Below are 21,142 nucleotides of genomic sequence, written 5' to 3'. Positions count from 1 at the left end.
TCTCAATGCGCTGTTGACAGAGAAGGCTACATTTACCAAAATTGACACAATGACCATTTCAATCTGAGCACGTCATGGACACTTGATTCAATATTCATATGCAAATATGTAGGTCTGTTTCAACATCGGAAACAATGCTGAAAGGTTTTGGGGTGGCTCTTGGGAGTGTTGGGTTTTTAACCAGGTCGCCAACTCGATATGAAGCAGGACATATCCCTCAGGTCATTGGATGGCCATGGTCAGTCTGTTCAGGTAGTGCAATAAAAGAAAACTGTGGATAAGATAGGTCCAAATGCAAGAAAACCGTGTTGCTTATAGATTCTAATATGAAATGTGTCACGAATAATGAAAATCTGCATTATTTTTTATTAAGACGAAAGAGAAGACAGTGAATAGTCACATAAATACAACACAATTATCCCAGGTCATACTTAATTTGTACAATTATAAAGGAAACAAACTCTCACACACATAGGCAGCAAAGTGCCAACAAGCTATTCCACTCAAAAAAAAAAAACACTCAACACATTCTCTCTCCCTCACATAGTTATGCTGCAACACCACACAGTCCAAAGTGAATCACGACAAAAACATTACCAAAAATATTTCTGAAGCAAATATGCTAATGTTAAAACTTTTTTGCAGTTAAATGTGGAACAAATCAGCAATATTTTAGAGTACATTCAATTATTAGACAAAACTACATACAGTACAAAGGAGGGAAAAACCTCAAGGGTCCAACATGCAAATTCAGACAAAAGAAGTCTCCCCCCTCCAACAACCTCACCTAATTATAATGATATAATGTATATTAAAAAAACCTAAATGACATAAAATAATATAAAAGCCTATATTGTCTCTTTCAAATTCACAATCCACAACATTTAGAAGGGAATAAACTCATATGATTGCAAAGTAAACACTAAATAATCGTCAAAGATGCTTTTTCTGGTGTCATACATGATTTAGTTTAAGCATATTCCCTAGAATTCCCAGAAGGTACTTAATTTTAAGAAAAAGAGTGAGGGTATTAAATTTTAACCTTCAGCTTTTCTGAAAAAAAAAAAAAAGAAATAAAATCAAAAAAACTAAAACATTCAAACGGTGGGTTTCAGATCTTCTGGATTTTTTCTCCGACAACTACTGGGTTTTCTTTCCTGATCTTCTCGGCGGCGTCGGCCCTGTAGTCAAACGAGCAGCTGTGAACATCGGAGTATCGGTGAATGCCACAGAACACACTCCCACATCTGCAGTCAAAGCCTGCAACACAAGGGTCAACAGCAATGTCATCACGCCCACGGACAGCCACGAGCAATTCCATCCCAAATTATAATTACCCAATATAATCATTCATTATCTCATCTCCAAGTCCTGGAAGTATCACTGATTATGTTTACAGTACCTTCTAGTACAGAGCAAAGAGCGTGTGCAATGGAAAGGACTAGAAAGACCCAAACCTGTCAGGCCCACTTTTTTCCGGCACATGAAGCAGCGATTCTTCTTGGGTTTGGGTTTCTCAGGAGACTGGTCTGGTCCTCCTACCGGAGCCCGCTCTGAATGTTCTGACACTGAAACTGAAGCGAGAAGCACAGACAACTTCTTGACATGCATCTTTACTGATGAAAGACTTTACAAGATCTGGCAGCTGTGAAGTCAGTTCGGAAAACAGCAGAGAAGCACACATCGGTTCTGAAAATCTCCCGTCGTGAATCGGTGGGATTCCCGCCATTGATCTCATGCATTAAGCTATAGGAGTACGACATACTCAAGAGTATCATCATGAAGTTCAACGGCTTGTGAAATCTTTAATCATCTAGGGACATCTTCCTCCTGGATGAATAAACTACATCAAAGCATTTCAAGGTATGAAATCTTAAATTACTAACCATATTTTCACTGTATTTTTTCATCAGTTGTCTTATTTTCCTCCTAAACAAAATAAACATTTTTACATTTTTTAACAGTTACTTCCCCCAACAGCCTTGACCTGGTTTTAGTAGCAAAGCAGGAGCAGACTGCAGAAACCTGAGGATGTGAACATGGCTACTCTGTATGCACTTACCATGCACTCCAAATCAGAAACGTCTGTTAATCTACCGGCTGAAACAACAGCATAGTCCACATTCTTGCGTCAAAATGCACCCTATGTTTGTCTGTCCTTGACGTGTGGTCTAATGGGATTTTGATCAAACAATCAAACTCTATCCATGGCCTACAATGCACCTCTCCTGTACATTAACTTCTGACACTCTGTACACACTGTGCAAGCATTTATTGTTGTCAGCATTAGGAAAGAACACACTTCCTGCGTTGTAACTGCCGATGGTTACTGTAGTGCAGGCAAGAGAACTACCAAAAATGTTTAAGTAATGATCCATCCAAATGAAATAAAAGATATCTTGGTCTCAGTAAAGTAAAAGACTGCAATATTCATGATCTTACATGTTCCTGTAAGACACCACAAGGGGGCAGAACTGAATGTGGTTGTACTACCTGAAATAAATAAACCTCAATAATAAAAGAGAAACCAAACTACGTGTGTGTGTGTTTTCCCCTAAAGATGTCAAATTGAGCAGAAGTGTGGGGAACTGGAGGAATGAATGTCTGTGCAGTTATGCTAGCAAACATTCATTACATTCTGACAAGAAGGTCCGCTCACAACACAAGGAAGATCTCACTAACTGGAGCTGATTCAATGTTTACTGTCCATTTATTTTTATTGAAAGTGTGCAGTAATTGTAGGAAAGTTTCCCACTATCATTGGGATCACAGTCCTGGAAAATGGCATGAAGATCATCCCAACTCACCGACTAGATAATTTACCAAATTAATACATACAATACAATCATTATAAAATTAGTCATGACTCCATTAAATCACTACCAAATAGGACTCCTGCTCCCTAATCAAGAAGCTTCTCTGTAGTTACAGTTGCTTGCCCCCCCCCCCCCAGGCACCACATAGAGAGGGACAGGGAAGGCCTCTATGTGAAAGCTTTCTGAAGAACTCCTTGACCACATTCCTGACTGATTATAAAACCAACAGCTGTAAAATATAAATTAAGTGACCTCAGGGTTTTCATGCTTGTATGAGCACAGGAAACCCCCTGCACAGGTATGCTTAACCCAGCCAGTTCATTTATGCACGAGGACTGTGTCTGAGCACCCAAACTACAAGCAAACCAGATTGTATTATGGAAAGCAGACAGACTATCATTGTATTGCAACAGAGGGAAGGCAGAGAGTATTATTTAGAGAGAAGAGATAACGGCAGAGACAGTGCCATTGTGAGGAATCAAACCACAGCCGGCTCGTGGGGATGTGTATGCGGGTCGCAAATTGAGTGCCCTACGGACTGCGGCCAGTTCCCAGCTTTGATTCGACAAATGCACCATACCCTGCAATTCTTCCTTTTTCAGTCCAACCTTGTCCCCCGTCGAATCATCCTCTTCAGAATGTGTTCGTGAAGCTTGCGTTAAGATCTTCTGGCTGGATGCAACACTAAAAGCAATCCACAGGGCTTTCTTTCAATAATTCAATGGAAATATACACATGGAGTACTAGATATAATAGGAAATCTGCAGATTATGATACATTTAAGAGCCTTTCAGTTATTGGTAGGCTTGACAAAAATGCAAGATTACCACAAGTAGTTCTCCTGATTTCAGTGCTTATTAACATGATTTCTTAAAAAAGAAACAGGAAATTAGGCCTATACCTGATGCAGTTAGATATCCCTGATTACATTCACCAAAAGGGTGTTCCTCCCCATATCAATACATGCACATCAACAACCAATGCTCCACCTAATAGAACCATTACCCATGTTAATTGTTAAAACAAAAGGGCTTGTGAGCAGAATTCACACAAAACATGCATACATATCTGACGTTATGTGGTCATTGACTGGCCAATGTATTCATTACATAAGAAACACACACAGACACTTCTGAGACAAGCTTTCCCAGATTTAATAATTGCAAATTTCAACTATAAAAAGACAGAAATAATGTAATCTACTTTTATAACAAAAACTCCAAAGCACTGCATTCCACTCGGGAGTGTTATGTGGAACAATTAGACATGATTTCCAGCTGAGAAGTCATTGCATAAAAGAAACATTTTGGAAAAATGACTATGATAATGTTCCATCCATCCATTATCTTAACCCGCTTATCCTCAACAGGGTCGCAGGGGGGCTGGAGCCTATCCCAGCATACATTGGGCGAAAGGCAGGAATACACCCTGGACAGGTCGCCAGTCCATCACAGGGCACACACACCATTCACTCACACACTCGAACCTACGGGCAATTTAGACTCTCCAATCAGCCTAACCTGCATGTCTTTGGACTGTGGGAGGAAACCGGAGTACCCGGAGGAAACCCACGCAGACACGGGGAGAACATGCAAACTCCGCACAGAGAGGCCCTGGCCGACGGGGATTCGAACCCAGGACCTCCTTGCCGTGAGGCAGCAGTGCTACCCACTGCACCATCCGTGCCGCCGACTATGATAATGTTACCAAGCAGAATTCAGAATGATCAAATGCATTTTAGGGGAATATAATACTTGTTTGGCACAACCCACTGAATGCTCTATTTTCCACTGAGAGAGTGCGCTTGCTTTGGCCAAACGAAGGACACAGCGGGTACCTGCTCTGTTCCAGGGGTGTGGTGGCCCGGGGTATTGCTGGCAGAACCTCGGCCAGGCTGGTCTCTGAGCGCTGGGAGGCCAGAGACGTGCCTCTACTGCTGAAGCTGCTGGACACTGCAATGACAAAGGAATCGCGCTCTTCCTGTTAGCTGCAAGGACCCTCGGAAGGAATCGGAGCCACAAAGCGTTACATCCAATGCACATACATCCAATGGCTGATCGAACAGCAGAACCTCTGAGGTTGGAATCATACTGGCTTTACAGGACTTGTAATGTGAAAATTTTATTTTTAAAATAACCTACTCTTATCTTACAGCTATATAAACCCACGGCAGTCACATATATAAATGCGAACTCAGTGAGTGAGGCTAGCTGCCTTCTTTTCACTCTGAAGTGCATTAGCTGCATACAATTGAATACACTACAGAACAGCACTACTAGCTGATCAATCAGGGGGGTACTCTTGTGTGACAACCTCCTTGGGCTTGTTAATGGTTAATTATAAGCCTTCCTGCCGGGCTGCTGGCCGCTAGGATTTCATTACAGAAAGGAGTGTGTGCAGCTGAATGAAGGACGAGCCAGGTTAACTTGTTAATATAAAGTATAACTTCAGTAAACCCCAGACAGTAGGCAGTAGAGAGCAGTTCTTGTTAAGAGAGGCAGTTCTTGTTAAAAGAGCACTTTTAACAAGAACAAAAAAGCCACTCCTCCATGGTACTGCATATACAGTGGGAGCAATAATTATTCAGCAATAATAAATATTCTCCTTACAAAACATACCTGCAGGCGTGACTCTGCCATTGTTGTTCTGTCTCTGTAAGAAGTCTTTATAGCAGACAGAACACATCCCGTTTGTGCCAGGGTTCCCATAGAATCCACACCCAGTGACACACAGCAGAGGCGCTTGGGTCTGGTTTGTCTGTTGAGCCATGACCCTCCTTTGGAAACAATACAAATCAAAGTGTTACTAGAATCCCCTCCGAAAAGACCACTTTAAATAATCAGAATTGGTAACATGGTCATGCTAAATTTGGTTTGAATGGCTGAAAGCACAGTGGACAGACATGCCAGGATGTTCTATAAGGTGGCTGGTCGCCAACTGGTTCTGGCACCAAGGTGCCACAAAGACACTGGGGTTGTTTGGCACTGAATATGCTTTGTTACTTAATTACACAAGTTATAAATTCTTTGCAAAACAATACTGGTTGTATAAATGTATATTTATGTATATTTATGCACATTGTTCAGGATTCATTTACCATTCATCCTCAACCATATATATGTATTTTTTTATCAAACTTTATACGGTTCTACAATTTGTGAGCAAAAATAAATGTTTATTTCTGTCAAAGTTAAAGAGAAATCTTGAATCCAGGGCATTGCATCTCCTAACAAAGAGCAAGCAAACTTATTTCTGCAAGCACTTTGGCCAAGTATGCTGGGCCAAAAATAGCTCATCAATAAAGCATTATTCTACTGTGAAACTGATATCCACAGTCCTGACACGACTAAAAATATGCCGTGTGCTGCAGCTGAAATCTTCCGCTAATCTCTGAAATCAAACATAAACTTTAAACTTATTTGAATAGGAGCTCACCTAAAAGCCCTCTGTTTGAGAGGCAGAGAAAAAGGTTACGGCCTGAACAGAACCAATGACACTACTGCTATTAATGACAACAGAAAGCTAACTGACGTCCGCTACGACGCTCTACTAGAACAGATTAAAGATAATGCAGGGTGGCCTCAGCCAGCCAGCTTATCTGTTAATGTAAAGATCTGTTACCATGGGAGTGTTGTTACTAAGAAGGGAACAGGTGGGCGGGACATCCTCAAACATATGGGCATGGCTATCCCCCAGATAGGAGGGTTAACCTAGGCCATGTCCCCAGTATGCCCCACTGACAACATAGGACACCTATTCGTAAAGAATCCATCTAAAAACACAGGAGGGTTGCTTGTCACACTGTAAGCCAATACTCAGTCCTCCTTCCAAAGTAGCAAGCAAGCTTTGTCTGAGCCATGGGAGTATTTTCTTGGCAAAATAGGGCTCATTTTGTTCAAAAGTCACAACAGCTTGGGTTGTCATGGGTGGAGGTGCCAACTCATACAATGCCTTGTGATGTAGTCACATGCCTGGTGGTGCCTTGGGAAGTCAGTCTCTGAAATGTGAATTGTTGAGTAGGTGGTCAAATTGCTTTTGCTTTCCCTGGTGTGGGAGATGGTAGTACTCCGGGTGTCAGGATGGTATCCTGATCAGTCAGGCAAAGGATGGTCTCAGGCTCTTGCTATGGAGACCATTTTCTCCCTTACCAAGGAGAAGTTTGGCAGAGCTTTGCTTTCCCTGGGAGAGGGATTTGCGCTTGCAGCCAGCTGGATTTCACTAAACGTTACTGCACGCTTGTGGCAACAGTGGAGCCTGTACATTAAATCAAGTTAAACCCATCTCCCTAAACTGAGTGCACGTGCAAGAGGCCTGCCAAGTCTGGAACCTTAAGTAGGACAGAGAGCAAATGGTCCTTGGGACCCAAACACAGGGGGCTCATTCCAACTGCATATTTCTATTGTTTTTCCTTGCTCCTAACCCGAAAACCAATCACTGTCCACCATTATTAAGGACATTCCAACCAGTTAAATGTTTCTTTTAGGAGCTAGTAGTAGAAGTTAGGAACGGATAAGAAACATGCAAGGAAACATGAATTAATGAATTAATGATCGACCTATCCCCATTAGCCACGTCTGAAACGGACGTTTGAAGGAGCAAGGACATCACACTTGTCTAATTCGCGTTATTGATTTCCCCGCCCTCACTCTTTTTCTAGCCTCTCCTGATGGGTAGAGTTAGGAGTAGAAAAATGAGCAAGGAAAATAAAAAAGAGGGGGAAAAAAATGGAAACAAGAGTAAACCCTCACTGCCTCAACCATTAATTAGCTTGGCTGAGTAATCGCTGACATGGATGTACATTTTATTGGATTTAAATGAACTCCATGCCAGGGAGACAGAGGCACAGCTGGGTAGGACTATGTGAGGACAGTCCTGTGATATGACACAAAGCCAGCCATTGTCTGCGGTTGATTTAAGAAAAAGCAACAACACATAGACTGGTTCGGGAGCATACTCCAAAACAAACAGAAATTAAGAATGTAGGCTAACAGCTATGGAATGTTGAGGAAAACGTGTTCAACTCAACGCCAGGCTAGATTTTGCACATTCACGATTACAAAAACCATGCAAAGCACATTACATCAAAAACACAGACACTATCCTCAAGACCATGTTGAAATGGCCTACTGCTTCTTTTTTCATAAGATTGTGAATGTAGACTAATGTAGTTGTGACACAGGAGTTGATAGATCTGGCTGATGTATGTGTAGTCTTGACATGAATCTAATTCCACTGAATCACACCAAAGATAACCACCATTCACTGACTTTATAGAGACGATTTATGGGTTATATTTAATGGGAACACATTAAGAAGACCATTATATGGCATGTACCTTCTTTATTAATGCTGGAGGAGCAATCATCTTCCTTGGCTGGAATGGAGGGACATTTATTAAAGATTACCGTTAAACCCATGTGCAGAATGAACCTCGGCAAAGCTAACGTCTGGGGTGCATCTTCAATAGATCCGTCTACTTAAGAGTGTTCTTGTCTTGAATATGATTACTAGGACGAATGTGGAAGCAAACCAGTGCGATGAATTTCAATTCTAGCCCCGTTCTTGAGATATGGATTTAGAAACAAATCAATCAATAAATTCTGAGCAGGATGCACTGTAGTCCACAGTCCTCACATGGCTAACATTTCAGATTGACTAAGGACGGGTCAAGCACAGGTAACAGCAGCAGCAGCAGGGATAGAAGAGCAGCAGCAGAATGAACAGGTAAGGTAGGTGATTTAAATACCCCTCATGTGAGCACTGTGTGAGTTGACAGCCATTTAGTGCTTCCCCAGTTGTCTGCCCGAACTAGCTCCGCAGGGTTTGCATCACTTATGGGAAATGTTTATGAGAATAGCATCACTCCCCATTCAAAATGCAATGTGTTTGCATACAAACAGCATCCAAGTCAACAATATAGTGATGGTCATCTCATAACCACAAACAGGCCAACCTGGCATAACCATATTATGTGATGAAATTAGATTTTCTATAAAATAACTTCAAACAGAATGAGTATTTAAAATGGCAAAGACGCCGTTTGTGTATGGTCCTAGATTCAAGTAAAATTACAATGTAAAGAGGTAAGAGACTAAACACTAGTGTGGTAGCCTAAAAGCCTACACTTTAACAAGTTTGTGTAGCATGGAGAATGTACACTTTGGAATATTGTGATGTAAAAAGGGGAAAAGACATTAGTCAACAGAAAATCAAATCTACAAAAAAGGTCCTAAGACTATGTCAAAATAATTCAAGTGAAATGAAATAGCTAATCATTACTATCCTTACCGCGCACAATTTCAAAGCAGTACTATACAGGATATTTGCCTTTTCTTTTTTTTTTTTTGCTGGATTTACAAGAACACAAGGGAAGGGACAACTATGTCAGACAGGCAACATACACTTCCTGCATAATCCTATGATTTGCAATGCGACTTGTTAGCAAACGGCACAGTACAAAACATGGTTTGATTAATGTTACGGCATATTTGGAATATAAATTGGTTGCAATAAAGCAAACAATAATAATAATAAAAAATAATAATAAAAAATTCTAGCAGCAGCCTTTTTGGAACAACATTGTTTTGGATTCATAAGCCAAATAAAAATGTATGGCATATAATTCCGATTCCTTAGTTCGATCAAAGCATATTTGGAGACAAACTAGCAACTTGAGTTACATTAAGGTGGCATGGCTGTATTCGAGAAGATAGTATATGGCAGTCGGTTATACCGACTGTACTGAAATAGTTGCTACTATCTATCTATAACTTATAGCCATCTTAAACAGAAGTTAAGACCAATATATTCAGGGCAAATATTTTACACCTAACGTGTATGTTTTCACAACTTTTAGACTGGAAAATGGTCGAAGAACATAAAAGTATTATTATTTGTTTGTTTGTTTCAAAAGGGAAAGATTTTCCCAGAGGTCAAACGTTAGTCACCTAATTAGCTAGTTAGCCTTTACTTTAGCTAGTAACAACCTAACGTTATCTACGTCTACGTCTATGAGATACGGAGAGCAACAATCGAGTTCCAGGGCAGGAGAGAAAACAACTCGTCATACATTCGCTAGCTAGCAAGATAAGTAAGATAGCTCAGTTGACAACTTCTAACTTAGCTACGCCAAGAACAACGTATCTGTTAGCTATGATGCAAGCGTTAGAAACAAATCAATACTGTAACGTAGATTATTACTTGCGTTTTACATTGGTAATTTAGGATTTGAACTAATGCGTCTCTGAGTGACTTAAACAACTTCCAGCCAACTTAAAAGTTAGTGTTAGCTCGAATTCATTCGCTAGCATGTAACATTAGACTAACGTGATACATGGTTAGCTAACTCTAGCTAACTAAGTTACAGTAAATTTGCATACATTCCGAATACTAGCTAACTGGAGCATGCATGCTAGACCCACAAATCTACCGTTAAATGTAGCGAACCAACTAAATTGGCTTAACGTTAGTTGGAAAAATAACTTAAGTTACCCAATATAGCTTAGCTGGAGATGCAGATATCTAGGATAACGGTAACTTAGCTACTTGGAACTGCAAACTACCAAATCAGCAAAGATCCGTTTGTGTGAAGCCTCTGACCTTAGTTAGGTTACCAAGTAACTAATAGCTAGCTACACTTATAATTCCTTAGAATAAGTTAAGCTTAGCTACATTACCTGTAACAATGAGCTATAACAGACACCTCTTTGGCAAAGTGGTATGACATAAGTTAGCCAACTAGAACAATTATGTCCAATAATGAACCAATGTAAATGTTAGCCATAATGGCTACCCTGGCTAGCTAGTTAAATACCCAAACATTCCATTATTTCCTGTCTCAACTGCTCTTTTGTTCTGTTGTATCCGTAATTACACAGTGGCAACCAAATTAATCGAAATAAATTAGTTGTATTAGGTGGCACAAAACAAATTATTCCTGTTTCTTTAGAAGTCTCAGCTACATGCTACTTTAAATTAAAACATACCGACAAATTCGTCCCCAGAGTCCCCCTTTCGACTCTTCTTTTCACTAGATTGTAGGTGGCTATCCAATTCAACTCAACATACACAAAAATATTAGCTAATGTCAGCACGGTGTTAATGCTTGCTTATTGGCTGTCCATGGCGTACACCACACCTACGTCTCTTACCATTGAACAAACATAATGTCAATTATCTTGAGAACTTAATACACTCCCAAAAGATTGGTTGACAAAATAGACCATCAGAACGTATTTTGTTACATGTTTTAAAGGTACAGTACTGCAACGTTATTCTGTTATTTAAGAAGATTCATAAATGGAAAAAAAAAGACCTGCTCAATGTAACATGATGAACTGGTTAGAAAATACAGGCAGCGAAATTTCCCGACACGCCCAGGTCTTTCAGGGCAATTCATTTAGCTAAATCTAGTTAGTATGTGTGGGTTACCCAAATTAAAATGTTCAATTCAAAAGTAAGGGCTAGAGGCCCTTACTTTTGAATTGAACATTTTAATTTGGGTAACCCACACATACTAACTAGATTTAGCTAAATGAATTGCCTTTTCTTTGATTATGTTCAATTCAAATGATTGTGTTATGATTATGTTCAATTCAAAAGTAAGGGCTAGAGGCCCTTACTTTTGAATTGAACATTTTAATTTGGGTAACCCACACATACTAACTAGATTTAGCTAGATGTCTCTTACATACAGGGCAGACGAACTTCCCGTGTGCATGGTTGTATGGGAGTAGTTGTTACCCACGTTGTAACCTGTACCCACGTTATATTAGGGCAACCCAAAGGGCTGTAACCCATACATGCCACTAAACAGAAAGTTATAATCAAAATACCCAAAAAATATAAACACACACACACATTACAAAAGAATCAAAAAGTCCACTTCACTAGAAGTATATAAATACAGCAGTACGCACAAAAAAGAAAAGAAAAGGTGAATCTTCCTTAAAACTGCGGAAGCTTCAACCTTTAATATTTTTGGCCAAGTGAAAACCGCTGAATAGAATTACCAATCAGTCAATTAGCCAACTTGCTGCAAACACACTCATATACAGGGGGAAGTAACAGAGTATATACAAATGTGAAACCCTGTGGGTCAACTGCAGTGTGCTTCGCTGGAGTATAAACCTCAGGTTTAAACCCTTCTAGACCACAGAACTGCATTACAATGGAAACAGCTATACAAATCTGTGGAATAAGGATTAGCTATTCCACTTGTATTGTACCTCGGTGGTTCAAGTCTAAGCACACTGCAATTCACTTTGTATGTTTTTAAATTTTCTGGAAGTATATGTTCTAACTTCTGTTGTCCAATGCCACCGGGCAAAGTTTCAACACGCTGCAGAATACCACGAGAGGTAATTGAAATAGTTTTTTTGGGGTTTTTTTGGCATTAAAAATTTGAGATGGTGGGTTGAGTAGGGGTGCATGCGAAGGCATTTAAAAAACCTTGGCCAGTATGCATATTTCAACACAAAATAATTATAATAATTTGCAATAAAAGCATTTGCATTAGTTGTTTACAATATATGAATAGGCTCTTAGATCACTGGCTTCTAACTGGGTATAAAAACAATTAAACACGGTTTTCTTTGACAAGTAACCAAGGGATTCTGTAAAACTAATACTGACATTCATTATTCATAAGTTCATAGCCTGTGCGTATCAGTGTGATTCAAGTCCACGTGTTTGTCAGGACGTCTGTGCGTTTTCTTGACGGTCTGCTTTTTGCAAGAGCTTGCGGCATCAAGTGAAGTCTTAATGCATAATGCCTTAAATAAATGAAAATTAGGCTCCAGAAGCATATAAAGAAAATCAACAAATACTCGCTAGTCACTGTTATAACAGAGCAACGCCGTAGATAAACTGCTAAATCATTAACTCCGAATTACGGTTGCGAAACCTTTAAACAAGATATTTAATTAGTTCAAGGCAGGGCTCATATTTTGCAGCACGCACAGGATTGCAGTTACGTAGCTTACAGAGTAGCCCATCATCGTTGTTACGTGGGAACAGCGAGGCAAGTCGGAGCAACACCAGTATGGCCGCCTTGCGTGCAGCCAAGCAAGCTTTGAGAAAAGAAATAAAGAAACGAGTTGCAGCGCTTGGAAATGAGGAGAAACTTCGCCAATCGCGTATCGTTACACAAAAGGTAGCTCCTAACAAGAGCCGAAATAGACCACGTCGATGCTCACATCGGCAGAAAGATTGTAAACTGCCTTCGTCGCAATTTTTCAGCCCATGAAAACCGTACGATACAGTTAATGTACATTTGTAAATTGTTACAGTATTTCAACGAGTCGGCAATTGGTACCGACAACCAGCTACAGTATTTAGGCTAAATGCTTTTAAGAAAATATAGGCTACGGCTATGTTGCAATGTTTGTAACAATTGAACAACAATTTAGGCTATGCTTCCAGCTCGTCTGCTTTTGAGTATTAATTCATTTGAATTTTAGGTGATACAGCAGTTGCTTATTGTTTAACCACAGTACCATCTGCGTAGATTCTACGCAGAAGTACAAATCACGCTTTAGTCTACCGTAAACAACCCAACTGGCTAGTTCTGGTTAGCTTAAATACCCTTTGTACCCTACCTAGTACAACCAAAAGTCCACCGGAAGCTGGCGAATTGGTGCCCCAAACCATTATGGGCTGCACTGCCCCCAAGCGATAGACACTGATAAAAGGTAAAAGCTTGGTTATAAATTCAGGAAATGGGATACATTTAGGTTGCATCATGAAGCCCAATACCAGCCCAAATGTTTTTTGATACAAGCTTCACAAAATAATTTATTGATTACAATTCACAAAAAATAAACCTTTACCAAAGCCATGGAAAGCTAAAGAAGGAACAACCTCCTTGATGGCAGTAGTTTAATGAATTTGGAAAGTCAGCATATGAACATTATACCAGCAGTCAAACATAGCAGTGGCAGTGTGATTGTGTGCGGGTGCTTTGCTGCATCAGGACCTGGACAACTTGCCATTATTGAAGGAATCATGATTCGTAAAGCGATTGTCCAGTTTCCTGTCCGTGAAACTGAAGTGTAATTGAGTTATGCAGCAAGAGTCTGATTGACTGAAAATAATCAAATTAAAGTTTTGGAGTCGACTAGACAAATTCCTGACTTGAACCTCATATAGATTACAGCAAATTCCTTGACAGTGATGTGAAGGAGTGACATCAAATTATAGGAAGAGTTTGGTTGGGTTTGGTTACAGTTATTAAGGTTGACTGTAAATGTATGAATGTATACATTTTCAAAAGTTGATTGTCTTTACTTCAGTCTTGTACTCCTATCTCTAATGTCATACCACGTGTATCGCATGGCAAAAATAACACATTTCAGAATTGTAGATTGTACTTTGTGTAAATGCACTAGCCTTATTCCCATTAGCTTAATTAATGTAGAAAAATCATTGTTTTGACAATTAAAACTGAAGCAGTTGTTTTCCCCCTTTAGCTACTGAAGCATCCCAAGTATGAGCAGTGTCAGAGAATAGCAGTGTTCCTCAGCATGAACGATGAGGTGCACACCGAGGACATCATCGAGGACATGTTCAGGAGGGGTAAAGACTGCTTCATCCCCCGTTACTTCTCCAGTGGCAGTCACATGGACATGCTGAGGCTGGCCTCAGTCCAGGACATACAGTCTCTGCCGCTCACGTCCTGGAACATCCGTCAGCCCGGGGATGAGGAGGACAGAGAGGAGGCTCTGGCCACAGGTTAGTCTGCAGTCAGTTTGACAGCGGTGGTGACCTCTACCCCACAGGAGGTGGTCGGGGTTAGAAGGGATTAAGGGTTAGCTCGCTGCACTGCTGTAAATGTATGAATTTAATTTAAATGTATCACCGGTGTTAGAGAGCAAGCATCATATTATATTTGTTTTTGCTTTACAAAGTTAAAGATGACGTGTTTTGCAAAATGTTTTGCCAATTCCAAATATGATGTGAATTGACAAAATGTTATCCTCAGAAATAATAGACAAATAATACATAATAAACAAAAATCACTCATAATAGTACCCATAGATGGCACTGTGTCTCTTTCCCAGCAGTATAAGATGCCTTGGTATTTGCTGGCTGTGTCCTGTGGGAGCAAATGCTTACTTAATTTTTGACTATTGAATTTGCTGAAAGGTATATTGACCATCGGTAATACAATATTTGGAAATCTCATCCATTCTTTTCCACTGTGTAGAACGACTGTTCATGGAGAGATATTTGCGAGTCAGATAGTTTTTATTAAGGCACATAAGGAGTCCTCTGAAGTAATTTGGTACGCAACAGGACAGATCTGTTTAGCAGCCAGTGGAGATATATTTTATTATGAATCTATAACCTTTGCATGTCTCCAAAATTAAATTAGGTTTTTACATTTATTGAGGTTAAATGAGGTTAAATTAGGTTTTTATTTATTCTTGTGGACATGTAGCTTCAGAACATCATGTTTTGGTTATGTTGAAAACATTCAGTGAACGGCAGACAGATAGTGGCATAGAAAATGTTTGCTTAGGAAGGACAATGCCATTCTTCCAGGTTGCCTTTATCTGGCCTGGAAAGTACTTTCTGTTAACCTTTAATGGATAAAAGAAGCAGTGCAGTATCTGGAGGCAGGTTATGTCTAGACTGGTTTGAGGCTGGCCACAGCTGTTTTATGTGGGTTATCTGAAGATAATGAAAACTCAATGGACTGCAGGGTGCAGTAGGCCTGTTCTAATCCCATGCCATTTCTTCTCTGTCATTCATTTTATTTTAGATTTCAAGTTTGAGTTGTTTCAATTCATGAATGTTTGGACTGCAGTGAAAAATCACCCCTCTTTTCCAGAATGATTTTTGTTTTGAATCTAGCCAATCATAACTTCTTAAAGACCAACACGCATATTTGTGTTCCATACTGATTCAAGTAAAACAGTTGCAATTTTGGGAGAAGTATGCATATTTTCGGCTTCAACTGCTATTATTCCAGGTAACCTGGAATCATTAGTGTCTGTTTGTCCTAAACCCACACACCACAAACACTGAATGATGACTTGCAATCAGCCTTGCTCAATATTTGTTATCTTTCTGCAACTGCGGCAGAAAAGGAAATTATCAGTTGAGTGGTGATTCTCAGTATATCCAAAAAGGAGCAGGAGCTCTTGATCTCAAAGTACAGCACAAAGGGATACAAAGTGGTTGTAGTTTCTTTATAGTGTTTATGTGGAGAGTGAAAACACAAGCTGCGTGCAAACTCATCTTTATCTTCATTAAGATACTTCCCAAATGATTTGCACCCCTAACAATTATTGTAAATAAACAATCAAACCAAGTGAAGTTAATTTAGTTCATCTCAGACTAAAGGAACTATATTGTGTCACTCCATCACTTCCTGTTTCACTACAGTATAGAAATTAGGTAACAAGCATGCAAAATCCCTTTGTCAACCATCAGCATGGAAAAATCCAAAGAACTGTCAATTCAGAAGACACAGATGGTAATTGACCATCACAAGTCGGGTAATGGGTACGAAATAATACATAAACGGTTAAACATACCACTTATCACTGTAAGGGCAATAATAAAAACATGTAAAACATGGACTTTTTTTTTTTCTACGGCAGACTAGGCAGGGAGAGGATGCATGTTATCCCCATGTATGGTAAGGAAGGTGAGGGAGGTCATAAGTATCCCATAGATTGTAGTTTAAGAATTGCAGAGAGTGGTTGTGTCTTGGGGTTACCAAGTCAAAAAAACCAAACATTAAATGGCACCTCCATATCAGTAGATATCCCAAAGATATCAGTGATTATGAAAAGTTCAGCATGGAGGAATGGTCAAAAATCCCTCCAAATGTGTTGTGGGCAAAGGAGCTTGAATTCCGGTTGCTGGATGCATTCGTGTTGTCTGCTGGCACTACCCTGCCTGCTTCCACATAGAAAATGGTGGTTTTGCACCTTGCTGAACTAGTAATGCTGCCAGGGTTGTGGGGGAAGGAGTTTTGTGTTTTACTAGGTTTAACTCTTCCTTTTGTTCATGCTTCCCCTCTTCTTTTCATTAAAAAAGGTTTTTTGAGTCTGCCTTAATAGAAGCTAGCTTTCAATAACAGTTCTTGCCACACTAGTTTGCTATTCATCAAAGAATGTGCAGATCTCTTCTGCATTGGCCATTAAGCTTTGGAGGAAATGAAAAGGGACATATAACTTGTAGAGACAGAAAAGGTCAGGAGAGATTTGTGAGGTGCGGCACAAGTGCTTTGTGGGGCCCCTGGACTGTAACGGCTGAACAGGCTGCTAAATGCTGAACTGCTCATTGCCTGCTAGTGGGTGTCGGTGATGAGGGTATGTGATGAGAAACATCGTTTGGCTCTGTAATAACACATCCCGGACCATGCTCATGGTTGAAGGTCAACAGTAATCATCTTGATTTCCAGTGGAGGAGTGCATAACGTCATGCCTGGCCTTCAGAACAAAGCCGAGCCAGCAGCATTGGAGCAGACACTGACGCTTTCCCATCTCTGTAGCAGCAGAGATTCACGTCTTGCATGAGCAGTGCACAAATTAAGTACAGAACACGTTGGACATAGTGCTTGCTAGTGGTACTTTCACATAAAATATGTGATGTTTAAAAAAGGCTACATGAATGAGTCTGTTTTGTTGGCCAATGTATGTTTTTGGTAAGTTGTAATTAGCTGAACAGTTAGTTAATTATATTTTTGCAACCTAAGTCTAAACTGGTATCCTGTAATTAGATAACCAAAGTGTAAAAGACTGCTTGTTACGGTCGCATTTCCATTACTGCACGTACGTCCTGCTAGCCTAAGAAGGGAATGGCGTAGAGGACGATTAGTGTTACGGAAAATAGATTTTGTAATTCCTGTTTGAAAGGGAAAGTCACACTTTATAGTACACATGGGAGACCCATTCCCCCATGCTGGGGAAGAGAGAATGCCAATAAAGCTGTACCTGCAAGAGCTGCTGTCCTGCTGGGGGAACTGAATGGAAGCTTCCAGGCATTTTCATGTTTGTGTACAGACGTACACAGGGGAACAGAACACAAAAGTGAAGGGAGGAATATGGGCAGTGTCATTTGGCAAAAACAGAGAGTGGGGGAGAGACAAAAAATGGGGGACAGTGCAAACAGTAGGATCAGCAATACAATTAAAACTGTATTGCTGCCATGGGCAACGTCTGTTGATTATTGAAACCTCACTTGAAGTTAATTCTTGATTCAAAGGATCAAAATTCTAATTTTGGAACAGATTTTTTAAAATACATTAGAAGTCACCAAATAGCAATGCATAAGGGGTGAAATCATATTTCAGTGGTAAAACGCTGGCTGAATCTGACGCCCTCTGCAGTAGCTAGGGCAGATTGTCATTCGGGGTTTCCAGCTGCGTCAGTCAGAGTACTCCTGTGTATGATGTGCCATTCTGAAAAATGGAGTAAAATGTAAGTGACTGGTTATGCAACAAGCAAGGTTCATATAAAATCATGCATCTTAGAGGTAATGAGGGATGAGGCTTGTTGCGTTCTGTTGTCTGAAGATGAAGAGGTTCAAATAAGGACAGGCTTATTACGAACGTGAAATCTTGTTATATTAGCATCAATTATATGCTTAGATTAGCTTTTTGCACAGTGCCACTGGTCACCTTTTCCATCAAATAGCAATGTCAGCCATCAGAACCTGCAGTCTGAGAGGAAATGTAAATGTCTATTGTAACTTAAATTGAAATTGACTGATGTGATTTGCTGTAACATTTATGGTATAATGCATATTTAGCAACTGTCAGTAGAATTTAGGCTTGACTGTAAGGTTTTCTGCTCAGTGTATACTTGGTGGTGCTGTTGAGATATTTCTGTGAGCATTGTTTTCAATACTAATTTTGTAAACATTTACATTTCTTTTAGTATTTAGATATTTAATTTGAAATAGTAAAGGGGTCTCACAATGAGAAATTCATTGGTGGTGTGTGAAAGTAATTGTCTCAGAAATGGAGTAATTCATACATGCTTCAATGCAGCACCTTACATCCATCATTGAATATTTGCATCAATCATTGTAAACTATAATCATAGCTGTACTTCTGGACAACTGTCACAGTATTACAGCTGTATGGTACAGTAATAAAAGGCTAGAGTTGCATAAAAATGTGGATAAGGATATGCTCTTGGAAGTGAAAGGGAAATGTCTTCTGCTGCAGCCATTCAAAGCCATCAAATGTCCATTTTGTCTGGGTAGTCTAGACTTCGGTCCAGGTTAAATGGGAATAAAGTAAAAAGTTTTAGCTCATAACATTGAATGGCAGGGAATATGAATGTAATTCTTAACGCAGTTGCCCCAAAACATGCTCCTAGAGTGGTGCTTATTCTTCAGAATGACGGTAAGGCATTTCTGGAAGGTATTTTGGAAAAGTTGTAGTTTGGGGGAGATTGTGTACAATACATTTGAATATAAAAAGTACAAAATTGAAAATGAACTAAAAAACAACATTTATTTTTGGAATACCTAGTGTAATTAACTTAATTATTTTAACATTTATTTTATCATCGAATGCATATATGTGTATTCTTTTTTTAAAGACTTTTTCTACCACAAATTTCTGTTTACAGCTCTTATGCACTCAGACATGTATGCTGTGCGTGAACAGAAAATAAACAGAATTTCATCAGATCACCTGGATTGGGCCATTGCCCATTGAAACGTCAATCATCTTGGCTGTCTTATACAAGTAGCTTGTCAGCGACTGACAAGCAGCCCAACTCTCTGGGGAACGAATGATTTATTGTGATCTGAAAGGCAGACTGGGCAGTTGATCTCAGCTCATACCACACAACAAAGGGTGTGACTGTATATCATGGAATTGTTAAGTATTTCAGCAAAAGACATTTTCAATAACACAGTTTCAAAGGCATTTCCCTTATTGTGGAAAACTGATACTCAACTGCAACCTTGCTGGACTGTAAATTCGTCTGGAATGCTGTGAAACGCAATGGCATTAATAAACACCAGGGGGAGTTTAACATTTACATTTTCAAATTTCTGGCTCAATTTCGTGGTCCAGTTAATGAGAGCTTACACGGGCCAAGTCCTAAAGTTCAAAACCGCAGAATTGTTGATATCATGCCCTTATTAAGGCTTTTGCATATTTCCCTTGTTATTTTCTATGCTGATGTAACCTGCTTCAAACACAAGTGCACAGATTTTTTTGGCAGCTGTGAAATGGAGGAGGGAACACGTTCAGTCCTCCTGGGCATTCCTTGAGTAGTCTTGCCTCTAGACGCTCAGGCACTCATAGGCACATTATGAGTCTCTCTCTGTGTCATCCCTGTTTGTTGATCCTGAGCAGGAGGCCTGGAGCTGATCCTGATGCCTGGACTGGGATTCGACAAGAGCGGGAATCGGCTGGGCCGCGGCAAAGGCTTCTACGACACCTACCTGGAGCGCTGCACGAGGCATGCCAAAGGCAAGCCCTACACTATCGGCCTGGCCTTCAAGGAGCAGGTCTGCCAGAAGGTCCCCGTGGATGAGAAGGACATCCTCATCGATGAAGTCCTGTATGAGGACATGTAGACGGATCAATGGGACGTCAGATGTGCCCTCTGATGGGTCTGTACTCCGTTAAAGGCCTGACCCGTTTCATCAAGTGCCTTTTTAAGACTCGGGTAGTCATTATTTTGTCTAGATTTGTTCCATTCTGCTTGGTGCCAGCAATGGCATTATGCAGTCCATTTTCTGCTCTTCGAGACTACCCAACCTTTATTGTGCAAGCATCCAAAAACATTGACTTAAATTAACTTATGCTGTTCGTACTTGCTGCAGTGCAAATATTGGTCTCTTTATTTGCTGACTGCCTTAAATAGAGTCTAGCACTGATATACCAGAGATGTGTATTTCACTGCTGATTCATTCAGTCCTGTGAAAATCTAATGTAATTCTTTATTAAGATATAGCAAAAAGTTCCTGTGTGTAGTAGCTATACAAGTATTTAATTTGTGTGTGATATTATCACCCCCTGTGAATGGATTAAACACCTAAGAAAATAAAGAAGCAGCTAAAAAAAAGCCGATGTGACACTCAACTAATGCTTTGTGAGTATGCCCTTGTTCACTGTTACTACAGGACAGTCCTTTATCTCCTCTCTGGTCTCTTGACCCGGGCTGTTTCCTCCACCACCGCCGCGCTGCGGTAAAGAGAGGGCAGATTAGAGAGGCCCTGTTACGCGAGGCGCCCTGCTGATGGATAGGGTGTCAGGCAGGCTCCACATCTGAGGGGCCACGCTAGCTGATGAGGCAGAATGTTTACCTCGCTCAATTTGTCGTTTTCACTGCAAGATGGATTCC

At 40.2% G+C, this 21,142-nt stretch overlaps 2 protein-coding genes across 5 annotated transcripts; one reads left to right on the top strand and one right to left on the bottom strand.

The window, feature by feature from the left end:
• Positions 1-343: 343 nt before the first annotated feature.
• Positions 344-13,433, bottom strand: zfand6 (zinc finger, AN1-type domain 6). Of its 2 annotated transcripts, none has more exons than XM_061246416.1 (6): positions 13,415-13,433; positions 5,435-5,592; positions 4,654-4,768; positions 3,397-3,500; positions 1,458-1,574; positions 344-1,260 (listed from the first exon to the last, which is right to left on the bottom strand). In XM_061246416.1, the coding sequence occupies exons 2-6, from the start codon at positions 5,583-5,585 to the stop codon at positions 1,112-1,114; spliced, it is 636 nt and encodes a 211-aa protein (XP_061102400.1). In that variant the 5' UTR covers positions 5,586-5,592; positions 13,415-13,433; the 3' UTR covers positions 344-1,111. The 2 variants fall into 2 exon arrangements, with proteins under 2 accessions (XP_061102400.1, XP_061102399.1); XM_061246415.1 differs by lacking the exon at positions 13,415-13,433 and adding an exon at positions 10,803-10,873.
• Positions 11,913-20,880, top strand: mthfs (5,10-methenyltetrahydrofolate synthetase (5-formyltetrahydrofolate cyclo-ligase)). Of its 3 annotated transcripts, none has more exons than XM_061246419.1 (3): positions 11,913-12,175; positions 14,285-14,546; positions 20,146-20,880. In XM_061246419.1, exons 1-3 carry the CDS (start codon positions 12,131-12,133, stop codon positions 20,370-20,372), a joined length of 534 nt encoding a protein of 177 aa, XP_061102403.1. In that variant the 5' UTR covers positions 11,913-12,130; the 3' UTR covers positions 20,373-20,880. The 3 variants fall into 3 exon arrangements, with proteins under 3 accessions (XP_061102403.1, XP_061102401.1, XP_061102402.1); XM_061246417.1 differs by lacking the exon at positions 11,913-12,175 and adding an exon at positions 12,508-12,969; XM_061246418.1 differs by lacking the exon at positions 11,913-12,175 and adding an exon at positions 12,514-12,969 and having other exon boundaries at positions 20,149-20,880.
• Positions 20,881-21,142: the final 262 nt, after the last annotated feature.

Source organism: Conger conger, chromosome 6 (assembly GCF_963514075.1).
Source record: "Conger conger chromosome 6, fConCon1.1, whole genome shotgun sequence".
In the NCBI taxonomy this organism is placed as follows: domain Eukaryota; kingdom Metazoa; phylum Chordata; class Actinopteri; order Anguilliformes; family Congridae; genus Conger; species Conger conger.
Note: the sequence above shows the minus strand (reverse complement) of the source record. Positions and strands in the feature narration are given on the sequence as shown.